Genomic DNA, 27,765 nt, shown 5'->3' on the forward strand with positions numbered 1-27,765 from the left:
AAAGTAGACATGGACAGAAATCACCCCATTTTTATTTGAAGTAGAAATGGCTATTTCTAAGCCTTTCCAGACAGAGAGAAATCTCGGAAGGTCATGGCCATTTTAAATGCTTCCTAAACTGAGCTCTGCTTTCCTTAGCCTTCCTTGCAGTTGGTAACTCCGTTCTTTGCCTTTTGAATCCTGCCATCTCATTCTTCTTTACTTCTTAAATCCACCTCTCAAGTTTGTGTGTCTGCATGGGTGTGTGTGTATGAGATGTGTGTAGGAGAAAGAACAGAGAGGTGCAGCTTGCTCTATAGGCTTTCATTATACATGGAAATGTTATCCATGGAAAATTCCCAGTTCGAAGATCTGAGCTTTTACATCACAGGGAGGCATTTCATAAGATAAGACAAGACATAGGACAAGACAATCGTGTTTTTCGAATACAGAATTAATTACTGTCTTAATATTTATTTTACGTTCCCTCTGAGAACTAAGGATCTTCCCATTATTATCCTCACAGCAATCTTGTGAAGTAGGCTCGGCTGGTTACCTACTTCCCAATTCATCCATTGAGAAATGAAAGGTATTTTCTGGTCATCTTTAGGCAGTAAAATATTCTGGACCAGCCCTGGCTGTGTATGTATGAGTCCAGTTTCTCTGTTGTGTCTGAGTGTGAGAGTCATTCAGTTAGTGTGTGTGTGTGTGTGTGTGTGTGTGTGTGTGTGAGAGAGAGAGAGAGAGAGAGAGAGAGAGAGAGAGAGAGAGAGAGAGCGAGCGCGCGCGCGCGCGCGAGCGCCTTAATGTGTGCTTAAGTTTTCTGTGTATATTGCATACTATAAAAGGGGAAGTATTGTGCACTGTTGACTGTATACACACTAGTGTCATGTTTGAGTTCTGTATTGGTGCAGGTGAGCCTTGGGGCCCATCATCGCCTTGATCTCCCCCCTCCCCCAGGCCACCAATGCTTCCTGTGGAAAGAAGTTTCCAGAAAAGGAGAAAAGGCATAGCAGCTTGGAACGGCCTAGTTCAGATCAGATCATGTAAAGTTAATTATTATTGGAATGGGAATATAGGTTCATAACCAAATGCTGTCCTATTCTAAAACTTAGCACTTTAACTAGTGACGGGATGCGATGGAGGTATAGACTGCATATACTGATCTAGTCTACTTGTATAGACTATGGCTTCTCTTCAGGTTCAGGTCTTCTCCTCACAGGATAATGTAAATTTCAATTTTGCCATTGTAAATTATGGTCAGAGGAAGGCTCGTGTGCTGTATTTATTTATTAATTTCCTTTCTTTTGACACTAACAATATTCCCCTCTTGCATCACATCTGATTTTCAATTTTAAGCGGAATTCCATGACACACAGCCTGCCAGCAAGTTCGGCGTAAACACTATTGAAATGAAATGGAGCAGCGTTCAGATCAATAGTGCTTGCTCAAGAAGATGTCCCAGTGGGTTGCAACCTTGTTTTTTTATTTAGCAAAGGAAAATATAGTCACAAGCAAGCTAAAGCCAAAGGGTGCATCCAGAGATGGCTTTATTGTGCTAGCTTGATTTATAGAGTTTTAAGAGAGGTCTTTCTACTCATAACCCTCCTGTTTTCGTACAATTGCTTCCACCTTTCTTCTGAGCACAGATAATCTGTTAAGGAGAGATAGAACAGGTACTGATGCCTTCTAATTGGTAAGTCTAGGAGCTCCACATCTGGGAGCACCCTTATCCAGGATCAAAGTGTAGTACTAATTAACTATAGTTATTCACAAGAAGGAACTACAATGCAGTATCTGCAATGCACCCCGTCCCCCGTCTCTTTTATATGGAAGGAAATGCTGCAGTATCTCCAGCAGTATTCTTTGATCTATTTCTGTAGCTGCTGACTCACACCAGCAAACAGAAAGGGCTTTAGAAAGGGAAAGGGTTTAAGGGAATTTACAAATCACTAAATAAAAGGGCATCTGTAGTCAGATGGAAATTGTTGTTCTGTGTGATTCTGCTGGAGTTCATGACACTTTAAGCCTGCAAACTATGTATAGATATTGGATTCTAAATATATAGATATGTATAGTTATCTGATTTTAAATGTTGTGTCTGTTAAAAAGCATCAATGTTCATATAGTTCTATATGTGCAGTGCGAGAGTAAGGCAGGCTCGTAGATTCAAAGGAATTTCAATTAATGCCACATGACTGAAGCTGTTACTTTTCAAAAGTTGGAAATATTATGTGGGAACCCATGTAAATCCAAAAGGGTGTGTGCGCTGTGTGTGAGTTATTTGTAATATCAACTTTTTTTGTCTGAGCTTTCTTCATTCTCTCACATAGTACATGTACTCTATTCACATTATGCATATACTCATTATGTGTAATACTCTTACATAAAACTACTCACAGACATGCAACATTGATGTCTAAAAGTCGGCAAAGACTTTCTTATTTGAACCCCTCTTGTTAGCTTTATTTTTTTCTTAAGACTTCAAGGCATGTTAAAAGTGTCTGGGTAACTGAAATATTTATAGGCATTCCATAGTACCTCACTAGCTGTACCAGGGGCTAAAGATAATTCATTTCCATCGTCTGAAATGGGAATTCTTATTTCTTAAAGTGTTGTGCACTGCCCAGAATTCTTTAGCTATTGGGTGGTACAGAAATGTTAGCAGCAGCAGCAGCAGCAATATGGAGATTCCAAAGTCTGAAGGCTGTGCCAATGTCATAGATGGTTTTTTTTTAAATTTTATTATCTGCTTATGGGAGGCACAAAATAAAGGTATTATTTTTCTGTAAATAATATAAATATTATATATACCTTTTGCTGAATAATATAGTTGTAATCTTTCTGGTTTAGATGGTCATCTGACAGTGTTACATAGAAACGCAACGAGTCAGAAGGGGCCTCCCGGGCCATCTAGTCTAGTTGTTAAGGTCCTGTGATTTGCAGCAATCACTTGCTAAGAGCGACCGTGTGCTTTTCTATACTAGAGACATTCAAGACAAAATTGGGCAGTTATTTGAGTGGGAAGGTGAGACGGGCATCCTGCAGCAGCAGAGGTTGGACCTGATAGCCTTCTTGGCTCCTTTGGACCCTACTATTCGATGAATCTATGAATCTTTAATTAGCTTAAGATCACAGTAGCTACTATTAATTAATGTAGCTTTGGAAGCTTTTATCAGGTGCTGGATAGATTGAACTGTAGCCCATTACTCTGTTTTATTTTAAGGCTACAACAGAATGTGGTTACTTCAGATTTATGGTCCCACAATTGGTTGATAGCAAGTGCGGTATTACAAAAACGGATGAAACAATTTATTCTGCTGAGGATTTCAGTACAAAGGAATTAGGAAACACAGCAAAGAAAACAAAGAAAAAGAGCACTCTGAAACAAACTCATTCTTTTAATTTTAACTTTAAACAACCCTCACATAATGGTCTGTTCTAGGATTATGCATGGTTTACCAGATTCGCACAGCATGTGGGGGCAGAATATTCAGGATGGTGCCCATGTGTGCTGTAGCTTGTTGTGGCTTAAATAAGCTAAGATGTGAGTCCAGTTAATGATCTGGTTTACATGATCAGTATAAGCCACCATTTAAATTATGGAATGTGCAGTGCACATCTGCAGTCAAATTTGCATAGTCACTGCTCAGGTATGGCTTGTTCTGATGTCTGAATCTGGGCAGCTTGGATTCTCAGAAGGGGAAATAGCCTGCCATAATGCATGGGTTGTCTCAGCATTATTAGAGAGTTGTTTCCACTCCAGCAATCCATGCCACCTGGGTTTGGATGATGAACTTGAATGGTGATTATAGGAATCATGCCTGTGATTTAAACGAGCCATCATGGCTTAAATAATTCATCGCAGTTTCCTTTATTGTGAGAGCTGGCCTGAAGTCTTCAAGGAAAATGAAAGGAGAAAAGAGAACTTGAAGGAAAGAAGTTGAACATGAGGGGAGGGGAATAGGGAAGAAAGATATGCACCCCAGCTCTTCTCCAAAGTCCCATTATACTCTCTGGAAAGTCTCTAGAAAGTCTCAAGTCTGCTTCCTTGGTTTTGCCCAAGCTAGTACACAATATCAAAATCTTTACATTTGACCCTACAGATAACAAGTTGAGAGAGCAATCAGGGCAAAGAAGGTGAGGTTATCATATACCCATAGAAGGGTCTGATTTTTGCTAAAAATCATGGGAGCATATACTGGATAATTTATTCCTGCCTGTGTATCTCATTTCTTGATTTAGCAGAATAAAAGGCACTGCTATGGTTTTCTAGTTCTCAAGTCTAGAAAATTGCCTTTTCCTTGTCCTAATTAAACAATTATTATGAACTTTTTGTTTTGTTTAGTGCTTTACAAATGATTTAATACGCAGTGCCAAGTATAAAGTACAGTAAAAGTAGAGTCATTTGACTTTGGCATGCATTTGTTAAAAATCTGAATTCTATTCCAGTGAAGAAAGGCCAAAAATAAAATATCTTCACAAGGAACATATGATTGCTTTTACAGATTTTCAGCATATTGATTGGTAGCACTTAATGTTCCCGGCACAGTCTATGAGCATTATAACAGATGTTTGGTTCTTGAATTCTGATCCAGAAAGAATTTCCCCAGAGAATAACAACCTGCAAACTTCAGGCATAAGAAGAGAGAGGAAGGAGGGAGGGAAGGAGGGTGTGTGGGAGGAGAGGTGGGGGAGGGAAAGAGAGATGCTGCTTCTGGAAATTCCCTTGCTAAAGAGTGGTAAATTAGTGCTATACCAATTATAACTTACCTGTATTCTGATAGCATTTTGTGATCCATGGTCTGATGTTCTCTAGGTCAGTGTAACTCTTCAACAGACCGCTGTAATCATACTATGTATATCTGGCTCCTGCTGAACAGACTTTCAACAGTTGGGTTCTGGGTTCAATTCCCAGCCCAATTTAAAGTACTGGTTTTAACTTGTAAAACTCCATCAGAATTTGGGACCCAAGGGACTGTCTGTTTCCATATGTTCCTGCTTAATGACCCTCCATGATTCAGCAGGAGGCTACTCATATGTGGGCATTTTTTGGGGTTGCCCCCAAATTTTGGAATGCCTTTCTTAGAGTGGTTTGTCTGGTACCAACCTAGCTGACTTTCAGCACCAAATGGACAGTATTTTATTACCATGCCTTTAAAAAAATATAGCCTGCTACTTCAGTTACCCCTAATGAGAGGAAGAATCACTTAGAATTTATTTAATCCCGTGACTGGCTATTAATATCCAGAATTCAAGGTAATTCTGACGCTCTAGCCACAGGCATCCCATACTCCAATGTTCAAATAATGGCAGAAAAATAAATAGTTATGCCTGATCTAGACATAAGGTGTTAGTCTGATAAACCATGGTACATCAGTCCAAAGATGTGCCGATGCACTTTTTCTCCTTACCTTGGTGTTTCTAGTATGATTGGTTAAACCACTGTTTTCAGGGGCATGAAACTCTTATTTAACTGGTGCTTTCAAACTAGTCTGAACGCGAGCGACCAACGCATGTCCATCTAGTCCATCCCAGATCTGTCTATGTTAAGTCAGAAAATCTGAGGGAGTTACTTTATCAGGGCTTCTAATTGTAGGGAAGTTTCTACACAGATTCAGTCAATACCTCCTTCACATCTTCCCACTCACTGAAAGAAAGGCAGAAATCAAGAGAGTGGGTCTGACATGTTGGGATGCTAGTGGGAATATTAGCACACAGCCCCTGCATCTTCTACATGAGTTGTTACGTCTGAACTGGGTTTTCAAGAATTAATGAGTGTTCATAGTGCATCATTATTCATTGTATTCATTATATTGTGAGCCTTTCAACAGTTCTATATGCTAGGTCAGTATTATTAATCATAGTTTGCTTACATGGGGATTAAGGTGAAGAAAAGAACAATTTGCTGAAGGCTACCTAGTGAATCCATGCCAGCGCTGATACAAACTGAAGATTTCCTGATCCATATTTCAGTCCCTTTGCTGGTGTATTTACTCTCTGATGTATTATACACTATTGCCTCAGCATTAATTTTATATAATTAAGAGCTGACTTGCAAATTCTTGTACAATTGTATATAGTTATTCTAACTCGATCTCATTTTGGAAATTAAAGTAATTATTGAAGCATGTGAAAATTAATTTTTCACTAGCTCACATACCTCTCTGGCAAATGTCAAAGACACATTTATTTATTATGATTAAGTTATTGTAGGTGCTAAAGCAAAACAGAGTAAAATGAAGTGCATTTTAGCTGACGACATTTAAAATGTACATAATTAATTCAATTAAGCTATGATGGAAAAAATTTCAAATTCATTGCTTGCTACCTTGATGTAAGGCTGCACTAGGATCATATAAGACCAAAAGCGACATTATATCTGGGTCCAGCAGCTGCATCTTTTATTCATTTACACTGTAGAGTAACTGCAGGAAGTCTAGTTTTAAAAGCCCTTCTAATAGCCATGTGTGGTCTTGATCTGAATTGTGCCCCCTTGTGCTAGAGTAAAAAGAAAAAAAGAAAATTTGACTTAAGTACTAGATTAAATTGATGTTTGCTTTGGCCAATCATGCTGGGATTCTGTTTATTTTGGAGAAGCCATTTCTCCTTAAAACAGGACATATTATTTCAGGTTGAGGAGCTGAAATATTTAAAAGTGTTTCAGAGTGGAGGTTCATAATTACAGTGAGTATGTGATAGCTTGCCCTCCCCTTCCCTTTCCTAGTGCACTTTAGTAGTGGCATGTCTTTTATGTTTGCTATCTAGAAATAAGTTTAAAATGCTACTGTATGTGATGAGAGAGCCATTGTGGTGCAGTGGTTAAGGGTGTGTGAATGGGACTCAGCTGACCTGGGTTCTAGTCCTTGCTCGGCCATGGAACCAAGTGGGTGACTTTGGACCAGTCACAGACTTCCAGCCCAACCTATCACACAGGGTTCTTGTTGTGAGGATAAGACTGAGAGCAGGAGGAGGAGGGAAGTGGGAGTTCATAAGAAAAAAGTGGAATATAAGTCTAATAAATAAATATGGTCAAAGCTCTTCTCTGGCTCTTGCGAGTGGTAGCACATGCACTATTCTATGTGTAAAGAAAGTAAGAAGGAAAACGGGAAGTTGCTAGCTGTCATAGCAAGTAGACCTGTCTTCAAATTATTTGTATTGTTTTAGTCCTCCACTCCCCAAAAACAACCAAATCACCATAAGAATAGAAGGACTTCATTTTTATTCCCTCAGTGTCCTTAACTGCAGACTTCATGCATGCTTTGATACAATGAAGTCACCGTAAGAGGTACATTTTCATGTGCTGAACTCTTATTTTGAAGGGAAGCTTATACTGAGAAATTTGGCATCTATGAATGCTTGCCGAGCCAAGCCAAAAACAGTCTAGTAAAAGTAAGACTGAATTTTAAAACAATTGCAAAATAAATTATTTTTGAATGAATGGTTGAACTATGATAAGACATAACTCATGAAATATTGTAGTATCCAACTTGATGGAAAACGGGGGCCAGTTGTCAGGCTGTCATCAGCAGTTCTATGCTTCATCCAGGGAAAGGAGGAGCAACCCTGAGATCAGAGGCCGCTCTCTTGGAGGGGTTTCAAAGGGACCTCACAACTGTGCCTCCGGACATCTGCTGCCTAAGGTAGCCACCTCACCTGCCTAATGACGGGGCCAAACTTGTAAGGCTGAATATGGCTGGCCTCTTTTCTTTTATTCAGAGAAAGCTTTTACTGCACTCAAGAAATATTTAAAACATTGTGAAAATTTTACTGTAGTGTTTACTAGACCCCAAAGACTGATCATTATCATTATAATACATAACCCTGGCTACTAGCTTCCAAATGTGCCTCCCAAAATGGTATTTGTCATATAACTGTATTGTTGAACAAAATTTAATATGAGTAAATGTCCATGTGCTAATTCTGCTTGTTTGGTTTTTGTTGCTTTGTCTTTTCCCCAATTTAAACTCCTAGAATTAAAGGCTAGAAACAGACCAAAACAAAGAGAACACAAACAAAAGACCAATTTTAAATGTTAGATTTTAACAGTCTTGTAACAAGCTATGTGAACCTCTTCCATAGAGTAGATAATAATCCTTAACTCACTCATAGAGAAAGAGAATCTCCTGTTGAAATAAAATCCTCTTAGGAGACATTTATTTTTAGCAGAACTGAGAATAATAACCCTGAGCATAATTTAGAACAAACATTTATAGGATTCTGATTATTTGTATCCTTTCGTGATTTCTTTGAACTACAAGAGCAGAAGTAATATTTGTTTGACTCGCAGTTCGGTACCTAACCCTGTTTTTAGTGTTGTTATTAGCTTTGGAAGCTCCAGTTGGCACAAGTGCATTTGGTTAATAATTTGCCTACTATAACTTTAAATGTGATTATGTGAGTAGAACTCTCCATGTGCCCCCTGACTGTGTTCCAGAGCGTTTCCTAACCTTCCAGAGCAGATTTTGGTAGGTTCAAGTTAAGGAGCCATTCTTTTCACAGTTTCTCTTATATTGGTGGACAGGCAGCATGGGATGCAGCCCATGGAGTTCATGATCGGAGTGAAAAGGAATAGGAAAGCCTCTGGTGTTCGCTTTCTGTTTGTCTTCATATTCTGAGATGTTCTTCTTTACCAACTTTACTTTCTTCAACTTCTGGAAGACCTCTTACTCTCTTCAACTATTATGTCTGTTCTCCCAGCTGCTGATTATGCCTGTAGCTCCTTCCTGAAATACCTGTGTTGTCACCTGATGCTCTTCCAAATCCCAGGTCAAAACCTAACTTCCCTTTTGAACTCTTTGGCTCACCATCATAGCTGTCATCCTCAACCCTTCAGTCATCCTCTGTTTAGTATTTTAGACATAAGCAATTTGGATCTCAAAACTTTGTTAAGTATTGTGTCATTTGGGATATGTTAAAAATTTAGAAATGACTTTTATGTAAGAATCTTATTCTGAATTTTTTATAGCAAGGCAATTATGAAAAAATGTTTTGAAGACTTTCCTATATCTGCAATAAGTGTGCAACCACAGAGAGCAGCTATAAATGGAATTAAGTCAGTACATATGAAGCTTGCATAAATGACACTATATTGTACTGAACTTAGCAAGAACAACAGCAATGAACCTACACAAGGTTGATTACATTGACCCTCAGTTATAAAATTACTTTTTGAACCACTATTTAAAACAAGCATTTATCACCAGCAGGCAACTCAGTTATACAACAGACACCTCCTTTTTTTCTGGGATGCCACTAAGTTTTAATATGATTAGTAGAGACACATTAAAATAATCCACATTTGATATTTTATTAAGAGATCCATTTATTAAGGGATCCATTATTAAATAAGCTTTCTACTCTGAACTATTCATTTTAATCTTATTTTAAGCATTTCGCATAGAGATATTGATGTGTATCCAGTGGTGTCCGTCTGCAAACTCAATTAGTCTTAGCACTAGCAGAGTTCCACAAAAGCTTTCCATTGTGAAAGCACTTACAAATGCATGTGTGCTCTGCCCAAGCTCCTCCCAAAAACCTTGTATTATAATAGGCACAGTATCTACATATATGTAGGATAGATTAATATTATTACCATGGACAGATCTACCATGATTTTAAACATTCGGCTTATATATCAAATGCAGATAGCAAGGAGCGTGAAGCAGTTCAAAAGACCTGTGTGCATTTTTTCCGCCTATTGCAGGGTTGACAGCAGCTGATGCAATTTCTGCTAGAATTGTAGCCATACAATTTCATAAATGGCATTAGGATATTTTCTTGTGCCATGGGTGCCAGTCAAGTGGGAAGGAAATGCTTTCAATATTTCAAATGGATATGTGCATATTTCTAAAGTAATGAGTGGAAATAAAATCACAGGGTACTGAGTAAACATTGTCTTCATATGCTCAGAATTGTAGGTCAGAAAGTCAAGGACTGCTAATTCAGCATATTTTGACAGAGGGGAATAAATATACAGCTAATTCAGATTATTTAGGCCCCAATTTCAAGAAGACTAAGTTGGAGATAAGTATTGAGTTCAGTAAAGCATGTTAAGGGCTGTAGCATCAATTTACAGATATTTCTAGCTGGAAGAGTCCTGTGACATTGACCCTCCCCCCCCCCATTATAACTACTGAAGTGGGGGATTGCTTAGGATATGGGAGAGGAATCTCTTTGGCTCATGGACCTAAGTAAGCATGTGGAGGTTCTTTGTCCCACCTACTGAGCCTTCATGGTTCCTTGAGGGGCAGCTGTTATCCCAAGTGTTATTTCCAGTCACAGCTGGGGAGTTAGATGGCGTTGTGCGAAGGAAGCATCCCTGGCCTAACCCTAATCCTAACCCTTCACTGGTGCACACCCCAAATCCTAATACAGGGATAAAGTTCCATTGAAAAGAGGGTGATTTTGAAAAGCCTTTGAAAAGTAGCTTTTTCTGCACAGTTCATCATTTCTGCCCATTCTAAACACGTTCCAACCATCAAAATCATGCCAGGACACCTCATTTTTAACCCCAACCCTTCCCTGGTGCATACCCCTTACCCTAGTATAGGGATAAAACACCATTTAAAGTAATGCGATTTTGAAAAAACCTTCCTTGGGTAGCTTTTTCTGCGCAGCTCAACATTTCTGCCCAATCTAAACACATTCCAACCATCAAAATATAAACCCCCTAACGGCTTGGGAGCCAGATACTTGAAGGAATGCCTGAGGCCATATTTGCCCTCCTACCCCTTGAGATCGGCAGCAGGGGCTCTCCTCCGGGAGCCTTCCGTGAGAGATATCAGGAAGCAAAGTACCCGGAGGAGGGCCTTCTCTGCGGTGGCACCCCATCTGTGGAATATGCTCTTCAGAGAGGTCCACCTGGTGCCATCGTTATTTGTTTTTTGGTGCCAGGCCAAGACCTTTTTTCAAACAGTATTTTAATAATCCTTAATATTTATCGTTTTAATTATGCAGCCAGTGTTTTTCCAAGTTTTAATTGTAATTGTAATTCTATTTATTTTATTTATTTGTGTTGTGAGCCGTCCCGAGGCTGTGTAGCAATGGGGTCAGCATATAAAACTTTAAATAAATAAATATTTATAAATAAATAAATAAATAAAATCATACCACGACAACTCTTTTTTCCTACCTTAACCCAGTGATGGTGAACCTTTTAGAGACCAAGTGCCCAAACTGCAACCCAAAACCCACTTATTTATCGCAAATGCCAACACTACAATAAATCCTGAAAACTGAGGTTTTAGTTCAGAAAAAGCAACTCACAGCCAGTCCAAGCAAATATAGATATATTTCCTTGGCAGTGCAGTAACCGGCCATGAGAAACCTTGGATGAGTCGCACCTAATGGGTTGCAGCTTTTGATGTCATCGCCTGGCATCACTGCTTTTTTCTAAGCGTGTGAATGTCCTGTATGTACTCCATGGTCCCATGTGCATGACCCCTATGTACCCTGTGCACATAGGGGCATATGGCTCCCCTGCATATGGCCCCATGTATCGGATGCTCAGCTGCTGGGGTGATGCCTGGGTGACTTGGCTCGTGTGCCGACAGAGAGACTTCTGCGTGCCTGCTGTGGCACATGTGCCATAGCTTTGCTACCACTGGTATAGCTGATAGAAATTAACTGCTCATGTACTTGATGAATAGTGAATAGAGGGCAGTTGAAGGAAACACTCAAAATAGCAAACAAATTACAGTTTCAGCATGGTGCTCAGGCCAGTTAGCCTTGTCTACCCTTAATAGCTAAATGACCTCCTACCATCAGACCTCAAGTGGTCAGCCTTGGTCCCTCTGTGCCATTTTTTGTTGTGAACTTCATGTTTCCAGATCATTCTGCTGCCCTGTTTCATTGGTTAGTGATTTTTTTTTTTTTTTTGTCATTGATGTACTGGTTAAGGTGCTTTTCTTTTGTAAAATAAAAAAGATGAATTGAGAAACAACATAGAACATGCTTTTATATAGCACCATAGATAGATCAGGATGGACAGATCCATCCAGGAACGTTAGAAATTGGCAAATTGTCACAGGATGTAGCAGCAAGCCTGCTACATAAGAAAGCACAAGAAAATATACAAGCATAAGATAATAAACTGTTGCGAATACCAGGTGCCTGGATAATATTTTTGCCTGGTTGGGATTGAATAAGCAGTTATATTCCAGTTGGTCAATTTTGTTTATTCATTATGCACATGCTACAGAGATTTGCAGTGACTAATATCTTTAGAAATTACATCTAAAGATCACTTTCAGTTTCTTTCTTAAGCCATTAAAATAATGTATTAAGATAATCTTCCCCAAATATTTCTTTTCCTTCCTCAACCCATCTTCTGCCAGTAGAAACATTCATATCTGTTTCCTCTTATTAGACTTAATTCTGTTCTTAATTCCATTTGACTTCATTTCAAGGAAGGACTATGGAAGAAATTGATGAGCCGAATAGATACAAAAGGCATTTGACATAGTGAAAACCCACAGGCTACTTTAGGACTCTTGAAAACATCTGTCACTAAGATTATTGTAAAAAAATAAATTTACATATTTTAAGAAACCTGCCTTCTTCCAAAAGAAGTTCTGGTAAATCAGTACTTTTGGATTGTTTGTTTGTTTGTTTTTAATAAGATATTGTTTTGTATACTCTCTTGTCTTCTTACCTTTCAGTGGCACACAAATTTCTTGCAACCATAGCTAAAGAGAGTTGTACCAGTAATATCTATCTAACCATTGATCATACTTGAAAAATTAAGGGAAAAAGCATGAGATCAAGGATCAGTTCCTCCCTGCCTTGGTACTCTCACATGCTAATCTCTCCTGTACTTACATGGTACCTGTCTCCAAGTAAGGCAGAATTATAGAGTAAAGACAGAAGGACAAATGCATTTTGCTTGAAGTAAGGCCTCAACAATATAAAAGTATCTGCAAGAGAATAATACTCTAATCCCAATGTAGGCTCCTAATTCTATGGTGTTAACCTTCAGCTATGCAAGAGCTTGTCCCAGTCCAAGAGAAGCTGTAGCCTTTGTCACCGTTTCTGAGATGCTATCCAGACTTAGCCATGGGAAGCTGGACTCATCAACATTCAATTCTGCCAGGTCTTGTCCTGGCTCATGAGCTGGCAAGGGGTGACTCAGGACACTTCTATTGTCCATGTTCCAAGAGAGAAAAGAGCTGACCTTGGTAGAGGGCCATGCGTCTCAGTGAGCAGCGTCTCCATGGGACTGGGGCAGCAGACAGTGGATCCTAACACCACTCAGTGCCATTTTGGACTCTAACTCTCATCATCCAGCAAGGTGAATTTTCAGGAATGATGGGAGTTGTAGTCTGATACATCTAGAGCATGCCAGGTTGGGGAAGGCTGTCTCATTATAGTGTTTCATGCCTTCATCAGCAGATACAGCATCTCTCAGTGCTGTGTTAGCATGGTGTACCTGCCAGATGAACCACCCAAACCAGCCACAGCAATCTGACAATAAACATGGCTGAATAGACTAAAGTATCCTTTCAAAGGCCACTGAGTGCATGACACCAGAAAAATTGGTATTCAGTGCAGGAAGGCAACAAGCCAAACCTACATTGGCTCACTGTTGGATGAGTGGGTGAGGCAGCAGTCTAAAATCCTGTGAAAAGGGGCAGACAGACACTTTAAAAGGCAAACTCACTTTTTATTATTTCTTTTTCATCCTTTGGCATAAGGGGGATACTTACGGAGGCTATGCTTTCTCCTGCACACTGTTGTTGGTGCTCATTGGTGCCTGTGCTTGTCATTGTCTGCTTAATCCTAACAGCTGTATGCTGCCTCCAGTATCAGAGGCAATGTGCCTACATGTGCCAGTGGCTGGAGAACCTGGGCAAGAGGGTGGTGTTGCCCTCATGTCCTGTTTGTGGGGTTCTCACAGGCAGCTTTCTCACAGCTGTGTGAACCGAATGCTGGAGTAGATACGCCCTTGATCTATTTTATGCTCTTACATGTCAGTCTAGGACAGGAGTAGGAAGGAAGCTTGTGGCCCTCTAGACCTTTTGGCCTAGAGCTCCCTTCAGCTCTAATTTGCACAGACAGTGGTGAAGAATGATAGGAATTGTAGTCAAAATATCTGGAGGTCAACAAGATGTGCCAGGGAGTGCTTCATGGTAACATTCCATACCATGGAACTCTGATTATTGATCATTTTAAATTTTAATATAATTGGATTAGTTGGCATATGTTTGTGTGATTCAATTCATGGTGCTGAGAACTGACTTACTTGATAACTCAGTGTGGAATAGCAAGGAAATGTTGATGGAATATTGGCAAATATCACCAAGTTCTTGCTATAATGTGCTGATCTTAAAACAAGACTGTTGAATTTGTGCAATGATCCTGAAACAAAAATAGAGACGTAGCTGAGCACATATTTTTCACACTTGAAAAGATAATTAGGAATTTCAGATTCCATATATTATATATGCAGGTGATTAAAATGGACTATGTACATTTTTCTTCTTAAAATGTCTGCACAATGCAAAGCTAATGAGGTATAATCTATTCTAGATTTTTATTATTTGGCCCCAAAATGATTTATTTCCTGATCTGAGTAAATTACATGCTTTAATGTCATTTGTAAAGATCAGTAGTTATGAACTTGTATAAAATGCCTACCATAATTCATAATTTTCTTATATTAATATCGTACTGAAAAATATCTCCTCTAATTTGTGGCATTGTAAAACCTGAAATCTGGAGTAAGTTAGACAGATGGGAGTTTTATTAAAGTTCTTGCTGATTATACCAATGCAATTCTTGCTAACTGAAATTTTACACTCTTATCAAATCTTTTAGAATGGTAATCACGTAGCATATTATGCTTTAGCCCTGCTTAGAAAATCTACTTGTCTCATGATCAGCAACACCAAAGCTTTTGTTGCCTTTCAGAATACACCAAATACTAATATGCAAATCGCAGCCTGGCCAGATGATTTTATTGAGGAATCATATACTATTAATTTTTGTTCATTAATTTAGATTTCTGTCAAATCTACTGTTTATCTTGAGGCCATGGTTTTATTATGCTGATTGGGCTGACTTCAGTTAAATAAAAGCAACAAATGAAGCAATTTTTCCCCTTTCCATGTCAGTCCTAATAAAATTTGATTTCCAGGTTTATATTTCTGTTTTTATAAGAAGAAAGTGGTGTAACAATGAATTCCTTGAAAATGCCTTGAAAAATATTTGAAGGAGATACGCTTTTTAAAAAAATCACATGAAGATTCTAAATCATTATCAGATAGCATTGACTTTTATACTTTGGCTTAAGCTCACAAATCATTTTGTGCTATAATTGGGTAAGATATTAGGACCTGTATAAGTTGTAGGACTTCCTCCTGTCTGATCTTAGGTGCAATCCTTCATATGGTAATCTGGAAATAAACTTAAAACTTAATAGGATTGAACTGCTGAAGGAAACATCCTTGTTGGTATCTGATTCCAATGAAACATGTAAAAAAATTGTTATATGGCATACCTCAATGAACACAATAGAACTTCATATTTCTCAGCATGGTTAGTGCATAAGTGTGGTTCCCCCGACCCCCATCAGCTTAATTTAGCTTCATAAACAACTTTTCTAGTTTACTTTTTATGTCCAGTTTTAATCTATTCTTTATTGTTTATTGTTCCCCATTGTAATACTTTCTGTTGTGTTTTATACTAGAATGGATTCACTCCATTATACATGGCAGCTCAAGAGAACCACATTGAAGTAGTGAAATATCTTTTGGAGAATGGAGCCAACCAGAGCACCGCTACTGAGGTACAGTACCTGGAACTTTTCTTTATAAGTGTTTTCTTAATATAATTTATCTGAAACATCAAAAACCAATCTATGTATTAAATCTTATTAAATCTATGGGAGCCAACACATGGGTCATAGACACCCAGCTTGCTTTGTGGCTCCTGACTCCCCTACAAATGCCACTGCCAAATTTTGGTGGTGCAGCAACAAAATTGCTTCATTTCCCATTTAATCAAGGAGTCCAGTGAGAGTGGCCACTTCTTATTGGTATATCATGCTGTTCTGTAGGTCTTCTAGGCACATGCTGATCGCATACCTTGTTTGAAAGGGAAATGCAGCTTCTTTCCCACTGCTGCACCAGCAATTTAGCAGGCGGCAGCAGTGATTCAGGCAGCTGGCTCCTGTCCACATCTTTAGGCTATATAAATAGAAAAATATTCATTATAAGTAGAAAAGAAAAGCAGAGATAAAAGTTGTATCAGCCAGATCTGTAACAACTATGGCATCCTATTCAGTACAGCAATTCTAACTGCAAAATATTATGCAAATTGATAACAAAGAGTGTACACATTTGCTTCTTGCCAACCAGAGTATAATAAATCTGACTAGCAGAAAATGTTCCATTAGTGTGACTCTGTATAGACATAATGGAGGAAGAAAGCAATAATTTGTTCATTACTGTCACTGCCAGAGAGTAGGCCTTCTAAGGGGTTTTAGCTCAGGTTTGGGTGGACATGTTCTGAGTTTCCACCAATAATTATTGACCTGTTAACCTACATGTTTCATCACCTTCAGTTACCATGAAAAACATGAAGCTTATTTAGTTCTACTCAGTGCATCATTCATTAGTCAGATTCCATAGCTCTTAAAATTTCTAACATTGACTGAGATTCTCCTATTGTACTATTTTTCTGCAGAAGTAAAAATGAACAAGTGTTGATCCATAAACAAATTTGTGTCTTCCCTTAATGTTCTTCTACTTTTAGTAATTGTGCAATATGAAGCGGTCCCTTATGGATTCCTGCATTTGTCACCTTCCTTGGTATGGAGTAAACCCACCGTAGGGCATTCAAAATGGCATGGCATTTATTAGGCTTGCACAGAAGCCAAGTTTGCCTTTGTTAACAGCTGTTTCGCTCTCCTTTCATTCATTGGATACTATTGCATTTGATGATGGCTCCTAAAATAATCCTTTCTGTTGCTGGGACAGACTGTGATCGTGTTACCTTTGCAGCTTTACTGGGGTATGAAATCCTGTGTGGTTGCTAAGCAACTGGACAGAAACAGCAGTTGCAGATGAATCACTAGATAATCTTGAAGCCTACCATTCTCTTTGTGTGGGTTTTTAAATTTTACATGGTTGTTTCCCTCCACCTCAACTAATTTATTTATTTCACCTCCAGATAATATGAATTTGGAAATGTCATAGTATTAGCTTAGCAGTTCTGTGGCTGTATTTTGAGCAGAAGCCAATGCACGAAACAGGGTGAGATGCTATCTCACGCTTTCTGGGGTTCCTAAAACTATCCTGCCTTTTTAAAGAGGCATAACTGACTCTGGCCTGATTTGAAATAAAATCTACCTCACTTCCTTCTTTTCCACATATTTTGAGCAATTGGCCAAGCACTTCAGCCAGCCTTCCTGCAGTTGACGCCATTCAGTTACTTTTTATTTCCTCTCCAGTCAGCCTCAGTCAGTGGTCAGGAATACTAGGTGTTTTACTGTCTAAAACACCTGGAAGCTGGGAAAGGCTAGATTATGGTTTCTATGATTTTTAGCTCAAACAAGTGCTCTAAATTAATAATAAATTTATAATTTATAATACTCTATAACAATATGGGCCACAGGCCACAAATATATTATTAACTCTGTGGGAGCACTGGTTGTATTTTTACTCCCCCCCCCCCCCAAATTCAGTCTTTCATTATATTGCCATCTACTTCTGAAATCCAGGCACAAAGAAACCTTTCCACAAAAAGTCCCAGGTCCTTGAGCCTCATCCAAAGTTTAAGGTTTTAACCCTCCTACCTCCTACCCCTTGAGCCTCCTACCTTTTTAAGGGGTCTCCGTTTACCCTGTTAGACTGAACTATGCAGATATTCATTTGTTCTACTTAAATTGGAGGAATATGAAAGGGTGGTATAATAGACCATTTCCCAACCTAGTATAATATAATACCAACCTTGGAACAATTTGCTGTGAATTCAACTTCCTTTTGGACAAGATTTAATGTCTAGAGATTCCAGTCACTCAGATGTGAAATCTAATGCTAAATGTCTGTGGACATGGGCTTCACTGTTGTGCAATAAGCAAAGTGGTTGGATTCTAGTTTTAAAAGTTTAGTCTCTTATTCTGCATCTTGCATATTGAAGCATCATCCACCTTTTGGTGGGAACTCTTTATTGGAATCTTGGAATAGTTCATCAGGATTCTAGTTAAGTAATTTCAATCTGGACGTAATGTTCTTATAGAAGGCTTTTCATATGGCAATGTGTGTTACTTCACTTCTAGTAAAGGTAGGTCAGCCTGGCACATTCTCTCTGCCCAACCGCTTTTGACTTCTACCCCAAAAGCCTGCCCAGATGGTGACCCTGCTAATACCGTGTGATGTGTTTCCTTTCCACTGCAACAGGATGGCTTCACTCCACTAGCAGTTGCATTGCAGCAAGGACATAATCAGGCAGTGGCTATCCTTCTGGAGAATGACACTAAAGGGAAAGTGCGGTTGCCAGCATTGCACATTGCTGCTAGGAAAGATGACACCAAATCCGCAGCACTTCTGCTTCAGAATGACCACAATGCTGATGTACAGTCTAAGGTAAAAGTGCTGAGATGTTATCAAAAGTTGGTGCTTCTAGGGGCTGTTTCATACATTCTGCAGAATGTACTGCTGTCATTTCCAGCAGCCTCTGTGAGTCATGCGTTTTTATGTCATGTGCTGCAGTTTTAATACGCCTACAAAATTTACTGTATTAGGCAGCCCTAAGAAAGTTGTCTCTGTCCGTTACTTTAAAAAAGATTAATGCAAATAATCACATTGCTAAAATCAGTATCTGCAATAAAGTATCATTTCTTTACTATGGAGTGCAAGAAGACATGAATTGAATTTTAAAGGCACAGCTCATGGTTCAGATTCTAGATCATTCAGTGACTGTGGCACTTTCTGCATTTGATTAAGTAGTTCAATTAACCAAAGGTTTTTGAAATTCAAATTTGGCCTTTGTAAATGTGATAATCTACCAACTCCAAACACTTGAAGCAGTGTTGTGATTGAGCTGATCAGGATACTGATTTGTGGCCTATTGGAATCTGTGTTGCAGATATTTATATTTAAAACTAACTCATGCTTATCAGTCTTTTCCCTATAATACCAAAATACTTAATTTCAGTGAACAATTTAATTCTCTGTCTTCCTGCCAGTCTGTAATCTCTTTCCTTTTTTTCCCAAAACATGCTGCAACAGATGATGGTGAATAGGACAACTGAGGTACCAAAACCAATAGTTTTGTTAATGTACCCCTCCCTTCTTTATGGCTCATTGATTAATTTTGTTTATATTGTGTATAATCCAATCTGAATCTTATGTTATTGAAAATATGCATCCATGGCAGAAATGTCTGTCTTATCTGTTGTCTTCTAGTTTTGTTCTACTCCAGTTTGCACACACACAGACATGAGTGAAGAACTGAGAATTAAAAATGGAATTAGATCTAATGGAGGCATTTTAAAATAAAGTATAATTTCATATAATATAAAGCTCTACCTGTAGCATTAATACAAAAGTGCAGCATAGAGCTCTACTGATTTCTCTGTTCCAGAAACAGTGGTTCTAGCTAATTCCTTAGGCTTCACTAGCAGCTGCCAGTTTTCTGTAGCGTTAGAAGTCATTCCTGCTAGCACAAATGTATAGTGCTGGTGCATTATCTGCACTGGATACCTCCCCTTAAATATTAGAGTTTGCCATTTATACTTTCATAGTGTCTGGGCTTTAAGAAGAATCTTGAATGGTTTTATGAAGGCTCACTAAGAATTACTGCAATTCCCACATGGAATAGTACCCTGTGCAAACAAGCAAACAAAACATCAGGGGATATAGTTTATAGTGGGAGGATGTTTGACTCCACTGCCAGTTAAGTTGCTTATCCTGGTAACTCCAGAACTTGGAGTACCTCTTTTGCGCTGCTCAGAAAAATGATTTGCTTTTGGAACCAAGAGATCTGTAGTTTTCATTGTTTAGAAGACCCAGAAAAAATTCTTTATTGTGCTGATCCAGCAAAAATGGAAATGTCTAAATATTAAGCAACTGAGCTAGAAAATAGTAATTTTGGTCATGTGTACATGTATTATCAAATATTGAATTATAATAGGACGTTTGGAGCTGGTTTGTCAGGGGTGGGGTGGGGATTAATGCTTTGCATTACTGTGCCACCAGCATTTAAAAGTTAAATACTTTTTGTGCAAACGATGGATTCTGATAAAGACTCTTTCCTTTTTTTCAGAGTGGCTTCACCCCTTTGCACATAGCAGCACACTATGGAAATGTTAACGTAGCAACACTTCTACTCAACCGTGGAGCTGTTGTGGACTTCACAGCAAGGGTAGGGATATTCCTCTGCTTTTGTACATGCAACGAATAGCAAAAGAGCAGATCCTGACTTTAATTTTGAATTAAAAACCAAAGAAAGGGAATGCTCAGACAGTTCTTAAAACAAGTGATCTTTACATTTAGTCTATGGGAGATTAAGCCGTTTTTCATCATAAGAATGAAGATAGTAGACTAATTTATTCATGCCATTTGTATTCTACCCTTTATCTGAAGCTCTCCATTAGAAATGCATTTTGTCTTTAAAGTGTACATTCATGTATAGACAGCAATAATGTGCATTTCATGCATGTCCATGAAACCAAAGAACTGATTAGTTGATACCACATTTGGCATTCTGGAAAGGCTGTGCTGTAGCAGGTACCTTATCCCTGTGACTTTTTACACATGTATACTTAATTGGATCTAAAGGACTCTGCCTGTTACCTTCCATCAAGGAAATATGTACATAGGCATAATGTTTACTTGTAGACTATGCTTCTTGCAATCATACACAGTCACATGGACACCACAGTTCAGCTCACTGGCACAAACGTATAGATGCAGAACTGCACACATATTCTTATGATACCACATCCCATAGAAAAAACCTGTTTGTATGCTACTGTAAGGTAGGATGTTTGGCTTATGGTCATGAACAGGATCTTTTCTTTTGTGTGCAGAATGAGCTATTTCCTTATTATCCAACTAGTTCCTTCCATAATTGCCTCTCAACATGCATGAAAATATATCCCTGCAAGTTTTAGGGTTGCCTTTATAATTATTCTTTATACATTCATTATAATGTATTGAAATGATGATATACAAAGGTGGGCATTAAAATAATTATTGGTTGTTTATCATGTGTTATAAATGATTTTTTTATTTTATAGTTTTTGCTAGCCACTTTGAACACCCATGTTGGTTGAATATAACTTCATACAAATGAGTGCTGCATGAACATTTCCTACTTCCTCCCCCCCCCCCCCCGCTGCCACCCATCCTGTTGCTGGGGCTGTGCACACGTTACCTTGCTGAAAAACAGCTGTTCAGAACAGACAGCACAAAGGTAGATTTAGGATATATCTTGTACAAGCCTACTTAAAAGTAAGTCCCACTGAAGTCAGTATGACTTACTTCTCAGTAGACATTCATAGGATTGTACTGTTAGTTTCCCCTGTTGCCACTGTACTACTGAACAGCTGATAATCACTGGTTGTCTTAGAGGGATACACAGGGCTATCCTTGGATATGAATTTAACTAGGTTAACCAAGTTCCCCCCCCCCCCGAATATCTGCATCTTACCATGTTGTTCTTTAAATTACTGTTCTTGATTATTTCTTACTTAAGTGAATATTTTCAGCATTTTAACAACTTTTCCCTATTTCATATGAAGAAACCTAATCTCCACCTAAATTGGTGCTGGAAGAATTGATAAAAATGTAAGATGAGGAGGAAAAAATCCAAACTATTTAGGACAATATAAATGCTATGATAATAGACTTCATTGTGTCTGAGCTATTGTGCTTTGAATGTTGCCTGTGCATTTAAGTATATTGGAATGTTATGAATATCACTATGTAGACATTTGTCTTGCATACAGTGCAAGTGTGGTATTTGATGATATGGTGCTTGTTGTTGTTGTTGTTGATAGAAAAATAAGTAAGGGCATCACTTCCCACAAAAAACAAAACACTGACTCTCTTAACAGGCTGTCTGTTTAAAACTGTACATTCCCATTGCTCTCTTAAGGTTTATATGCATACATAAACATAAACAGTTGCATTTAAACTAAGTAATTCTAAATACTAGCAGGCAAAATTTCTTGTGCTATTTATTAACATAAATAAATACTCTAATAGAAAATTTCTGCCACTTTTCAGTTCACTTGGAATATAGCTGTTAATACTACTGATCTGTTTATGAAAATAAAATGTTAAACATAGCCAACACTAGGATTTCCCCCCTGTAAATAGAATATATACATATACTTAAGTTTCACTTAGATTACAAATAGTTGCCATGAACATTTCTCAGGGCAGGATAGTGCTTGCTGTTTTCTGTATGCTGTGATATGTATGCCTTGTTTATCTTCTATACTGTATCATGTCAAAACGCAAAGCCATCCCCATTGAATCTCTTCAAGCCCATCATGCTTTTTGTTTGTTCTTTTCATGGTGTAGAATGGAATCACCCCTCTGCATGTGGCTTCCAAAAGGGGAAACACTAACATGGTGAAGCTGTTGTTGGATCGTGGAGGGCAGATCGATGCCAAAACGAGGGTGAGTGTTGCTATTCTCTGAATGTATGTCATCATGCATCTTTCTTCTCTTTGCTTCTTCTTTGTTTAAGTAGGGCCCAGATATTTAAATATAAAGATAATTCTGTTAGAGCAGTCCTGCCCAACTTAGGAATTTGGAACACTACTTCCAGACTTCCTGGCCCTTGGTCATGATAGCTGGAGTCCAAAATATCTGTAGGCTCTAAGCTGATCCAGGCTGCTTTAAGATTCAATCCTATGCAAGTTGGGACAGAAACAAGGCTTATAACTGCAAGCATTGGCTCAGTCAGCACGGCTGAAACATGTTTGAAGTTATAGGCTATTTCTTCTGTCTAGATACTTGCATTCAGAAAGCAATATACATGCTTGAACCCAAAAGGTTTTGCTCTGTGAGTGGAATCAGAATTGTATTCACAGGCAAAGTTGTTTTGACTGTGAAAGGAGCCCATCTACAACCACAGCTGGCCTTCCATTAATGGTAGTTCCTGCTGTGAGCTGAGCCTTTTCTGTTCATGGAGCAAAAACTTGGGAACCAAGCCAGTACAGAACATTCTCATTTAGTCTATTTATTTAGTACTTTTTAGACTGACTGATAAACTTCTCTGGGTGGAATACAAATTGATTAAAGATGTGAGGTGCAAAACAGCAGTTTACCAACAGCACAAAATAAATTTAGGATAAAACCAGCCCAAAGGGTATAAACAGTGCAGCAGATAGTAAGACCAAATTAAAGCCAAGCATCTCAATTGTCACTTTGCTTCAGTGCCATCTCAAATGTGTTAAATGCTGCAAGGTGGGAAGACACTTGGAATATAGGAACATACTTCTACTGAGTCAGATCATTAGTCCAACCTGGTCCTCTCCAGGTGTGTTGAACCTTAGCTTGCAGCATCTCATAGCCAGCCTTTCTATCTAAGACTTCTGTAGGGTGCCAGATTGGGGAACATCCTGCAGCTACAATGACTGATTATAGAACTCCAGGATTTCTGGCAGGAATATCTCTGAACCCTGTCTTTCAGTACAACACAGGCCATTTATTTTGCCTTTGAACAACATGAGATCTAAACAGTTTTTTCAATGTTTTAAAGAGTTCAAGTGGCACAGCTGAAAAATGTTCTGTTGTCATGGCGAGCTAATGCTAGTTGGAATAGACAGTAATGGGCTAGATAATCAGTGACCTTACTTAGCATAAAGCATTCATATGTTTCATATGCTGCTTATTTGCATAACTGGACACTGTTGCAAAAGACAGATTTGCAGTGCAAATGCAGAACAAGTGGATAGTTGTATACCTCAAAAGTCTGACTTATGCCCGGAGATTGGGTGGTAGCAAGCAAGTGCGCTTTTTGATTCATGGTACTTTAGTTCTGGTGCATGGGCACAGATGTAAGTATTTTAAAAACTCTGTTCAGGCATTTAGTCCATTACAGTTCTTCAAGTTACACTTTACTTTCCTTATAAACTATTTTGTAGCCTCTTTTGAACTTGCAAGATTGCTAAATCAGCAAGAACAAAGTGCTATCCTGGATCCCATGATCTATATAGGACCACAACCAATTACTCCTAAAGATACTTAGCTTAAAAGAGTTTCATTGTTTGGCATATCACTCCTTTCAGTTGGTAATGTCACTCACAGCTGCTACACATACAATACAATCTAGAGAACATCTTCGACATACAATCTAGAGAACATCCCAAAGCTCTTGCATCCTAATTTTCACAGATTCAGCATCATCTTCTATTGGCATTCTCAAGGGACACTCTGGTGACAGCTTTGTGCACTTTCAGAATGGGAGATTCCAAAGCTTTGCTTTTGTTTGTCAGTGTCATGCCAATGTGTGATGTCCTTGTGTCAGGTTGTTATTCTGTTGATGTCCTTTTCTTTTACCTTTGCTTTGTCCGTTTTCCTGTGACCACAGTGATAAAAAGTCAGATTGGCAAGCAAATCTCTGATTGGAAAGATGTGCCACTTCCCAGTCATCATGGAGAATTCTGTTCTCACAAATCACATTGCCTTCCATGGCCAGACTTCTCTTGAGTAAATTCAACATTAACCAATTGGAGAGGCAAATAGCAGGATTCCTTCATTTCCCAGTGATTTGGCAATGCATACTGCAGTCTCAGTAGCTAGAAAATCTGCCTCTACCTTTTTTAGCCTCTTCTAACACCACATCCTACCTGAAGTGGGGACTAAGAAGCATGTTACAAGCAAGTATGTGTAACTGTAACCTGACAGCCTGTTTCTGAGAAAGAGGGGCTGTTTCTGAAGAAGGCAATTACCACTTAGTGTTTTTCTTCTTCAAATCATACACACCACAGGTTTTCCCCTTTGTGGAGTTATATGTACATGTGCCAAGTACCTGAAGCAGCTTCTCTCCCTATACTAACCTGCTTGGATCTTAATATCTTTAGAAGAGGCTCTTCTCTGGGTTTTTGTTGCCAGGGTAAACTTACTGCATAAGAACTAGCCAGAAAGTCTTTTGTGGGGGCATGCTGTTCCTGGCATGCCCTTCCCACTGAATTGCAGCTCAGTACTGTTGCTGCTGTCTTGTTGCACAAGATTAAAACATAGTTTTCAGCTAAGTACTTTAAAGTGTCATGCTGGATTATACTTTTATGCCTCTAATTGTGTTTATGCTGATGTGGTTTTATGGGTCTGTTGTATTACACTGTGTCTGGTTTGGGGTTTCATGCCATTTGTATGCAACCTTGATGCCCTAGGGTGAAGGGCGTGTTAAAAATACTTGAAATAAATAATGAAATAGTTATATAATATGTGCTGTGAGCCGCCCCGAGGCTTTGTTGCGATGGGGGTGGCATACAAATGTTTTAAATAAATAAATAATATGCGGTGTGGCCGGAAGACTGAGGAAGAAGATGTGAGCCTGTGAGAAGGTTAAATAACTTATGGCACTTTTCCTCATGTGTTTCTCCTTCTTTTCCGTGGGCATATCCTTATTCAAAGGCTTTCTGTTTTTAAGAAAAAACAGTAAATAGGAGAAAATGAAGATGGTATCTCAGCCTGTCAGTGCTGACCTTTAAATCCTAAACTGATTAAGAGCAGGGCCAAAATAAATCTTGTAATCACTCCAGAGTAAGCATGCCTGCCCCATGATTTGTATTAGGTCTGCAGCATTCCAGGAAATAAGATTTAAACTTCTCTCTCAACCATTTTTGTCCTGAAATTCTGCCTTCTCTCCCTCTTTTTCACACACACATGGGGGCATACAGGGTAAATAAAAGGGAAAAAAGGCCTCCATTGGAATCACTGGAAACTTTTTTTTAATTGAACACCTCTCCTGCTGAAGGACTGGAATTTCAATATGAAAATGGGGGAGACCTTAAAAAAATCTTTCTTGGAGGTGCCATATTCTTAGTTTCAACTGAGGCTGCACATGCTTACTCCATAGTAATTTAACAAATCATGGCTAGTTCATCACAGAAATAAATAATATGGAAAACATAACTATGGCCCACCAATTGGAAATGTTCTCTATTCCAATCCTCAAGGAAGGGAACGCAAAAGAGTGCAGCAACTACAGGACCATTGCAAGTGATGCTCAAGGTCTTGCAACAAAGAATATTACTTTGTGTGGAGTAACAAAAGCTTCACGTTGAAGCTGGATTCCAGTATGGAAGAGGGACTTGAATATCGTATGGCAAATATACATTGGCTACTGGAGAGCCCCAAAGAATTTCAGAAGCTTTGTCTATGCTTTATGGACTAGAGCAAACTTTGGACTTTGAATGTGTGAATCACTAGAAGCTATGGATGGTTCTGAAAGAAATGGGTATGCTTCAGCAATTGATTGTCCTGATGCATAACTTGTATTATGGGCAAGAAGCAACTGTTAAAACAGAATATGGAAAAAACAGAATGGTTTCCTATAGGCAGAGGCATTGAACAAGGATGCATTTTATCTTCCTACCTGTTCAAGCTATGTACCAAACATATAAGGAAAGCTGGATAAGAGGAAGGAATAGAAATCAACAGAAGACACACAAATAATGTAAGATGATACCATAATATTGGCAGAATGCAGCAATGAATTGAAAAGACTGATGAAAGACGTAAGTACCAAAGCAGGACTGCAGCTGAATAGTAAGAAAACAAAAATCATGACTGCAGAAGAATTCCTGAACCTTACAGTAAACAATGAAGAAATGGAAATTGTGTAAGATTTTGCATACTTTGATTCAGTCATCATTCAAACAGAAACTACATCGAGAAATTAGAAGATGTATGAGACTTGGAAGGGCAGCAGTGAAGGAACTAGAAAAGATCATCAAGTGTAAGGACATTTCACTAGAGACCAGGATGAAGCTAATGTGCTCTGTTGTGTTTCTCATCCCTATGTATGGGTTTGAAAGTTGATAGGAAGAAATTGAAGTGTTCAAAACCTGGTGCTGAAAGAGATCTTCTGCAAAAACCCTGAACTAACAGAAAGATGAACAAATAGGTCCTAGATCAAATCAATCCAGAACTGTCCCTGGAAGCAAATATTAAAAAAACAAAACAAAACAAGCTGTCATACTTCAGGCACATCATGAGAAGGCAAGACTCATCATCATGAGAAAGCAGAGGAAGACCAAATATGAGATGGATTGACTCCATAAAGGAGCCACAGCCTTGAATTTACAAGAGTTGAGCAGGGCTGTCAAGGACAGGATAGTTTGGAGTTCATTCAGTCATAGGGTCACCTTAAGTCAGAGATGACTGGATGGCACATAACAACAAAGTTTGGACCTTACACAGAGAGTACCTTATCCCATCTGTTCTATTCCAATTGCTGAGATCTTTTTTGCAGGCTTCACTCTGTGTGCTGCTGCCCACAGTGGTATGATGGGAGGCAATCAGGTGAACAACTTTCCGTGAGATGTGCCTGCAGGGAGATGCTCCTAATTATCTTCACTGTATACACTTAGCAAATTAAGACCTTTCTATTCTAACACATTTAATTTTTAATCTGTTGTTTTGCTGACTCTTTAATATTTCTAATGTTTTCATATAGTTACATTTTTATTCTGATGGATGAAGGGAGGAAAGATGTTTGCTTGTTGTTTGTTTTATTTGCTGTTTCAACACATATAATTGAGCTTAACTATGGACAAAATCCTGTAAGGTGGCAGCATAGTCTGCACAGCTTTTGTCT

The 27,765-nt window shown here is 38.7% G+C and overlaps 1 protein-coding gene across 40 annotated transcripts in view; it reads left to right on the forward strand.

Annotated features, from left to right (window-relative positions):
• ANK2 (ankyrin 2) overlaps window positions 1-27,765 on the forward strand; it is a 347,388-nt gene that overhangs the window by 223,411 nt on the left and 96,212 nt on the right. For 28 of the 40 annotated variants that reach the window (XM_044429261.1, XM_044429248.1, XM_044429258.1 and 25 more), the window contains 5 exons: window positions 15,668-15,766; window positions 18,381-18,566; window positions 19,212-19,235; window positions 20,248-20,346; window positions 22,515-22,613. In XM_044429261.1, the coding sequence (XP_044285196.1) occupies window positions 15,668-15,766; window positions 18,381-18,566; window positions 19,212-19,235; window positions 20,248-20,346; window positions 22,515-22,613 (507 nt within the window). The remainder of the gene's footprint in view (window positions 1-15,667; window positions 15,767-18,380; window positions 18,567-19,211; window positions 19,236-20,247; window positions 20,347-22,514; window positions 22,614-27,765) is intronic. The other 12 variants (XM_044429241.1, XM_044429242.1, XM_044429249.1 and 9 more) reach the window with 1 other exon arrangement.

This window comes from Varanus komodoensis, unplaced genomic scaffold (genome assembly GCF_004798865.1).
Source record: "Varanus komodoensis strain SLA01 unplaced genomic scaffold, ASM479886v1 scaffold2, whole genome shotgun sequence".
Taxonomy (NCBI): domain Eukaryota; kingdom Metazoa; phylum Chordata; class Lepidosauria; order Squamata; family Varanidae; genus Varanus; species Varanus komodoensis.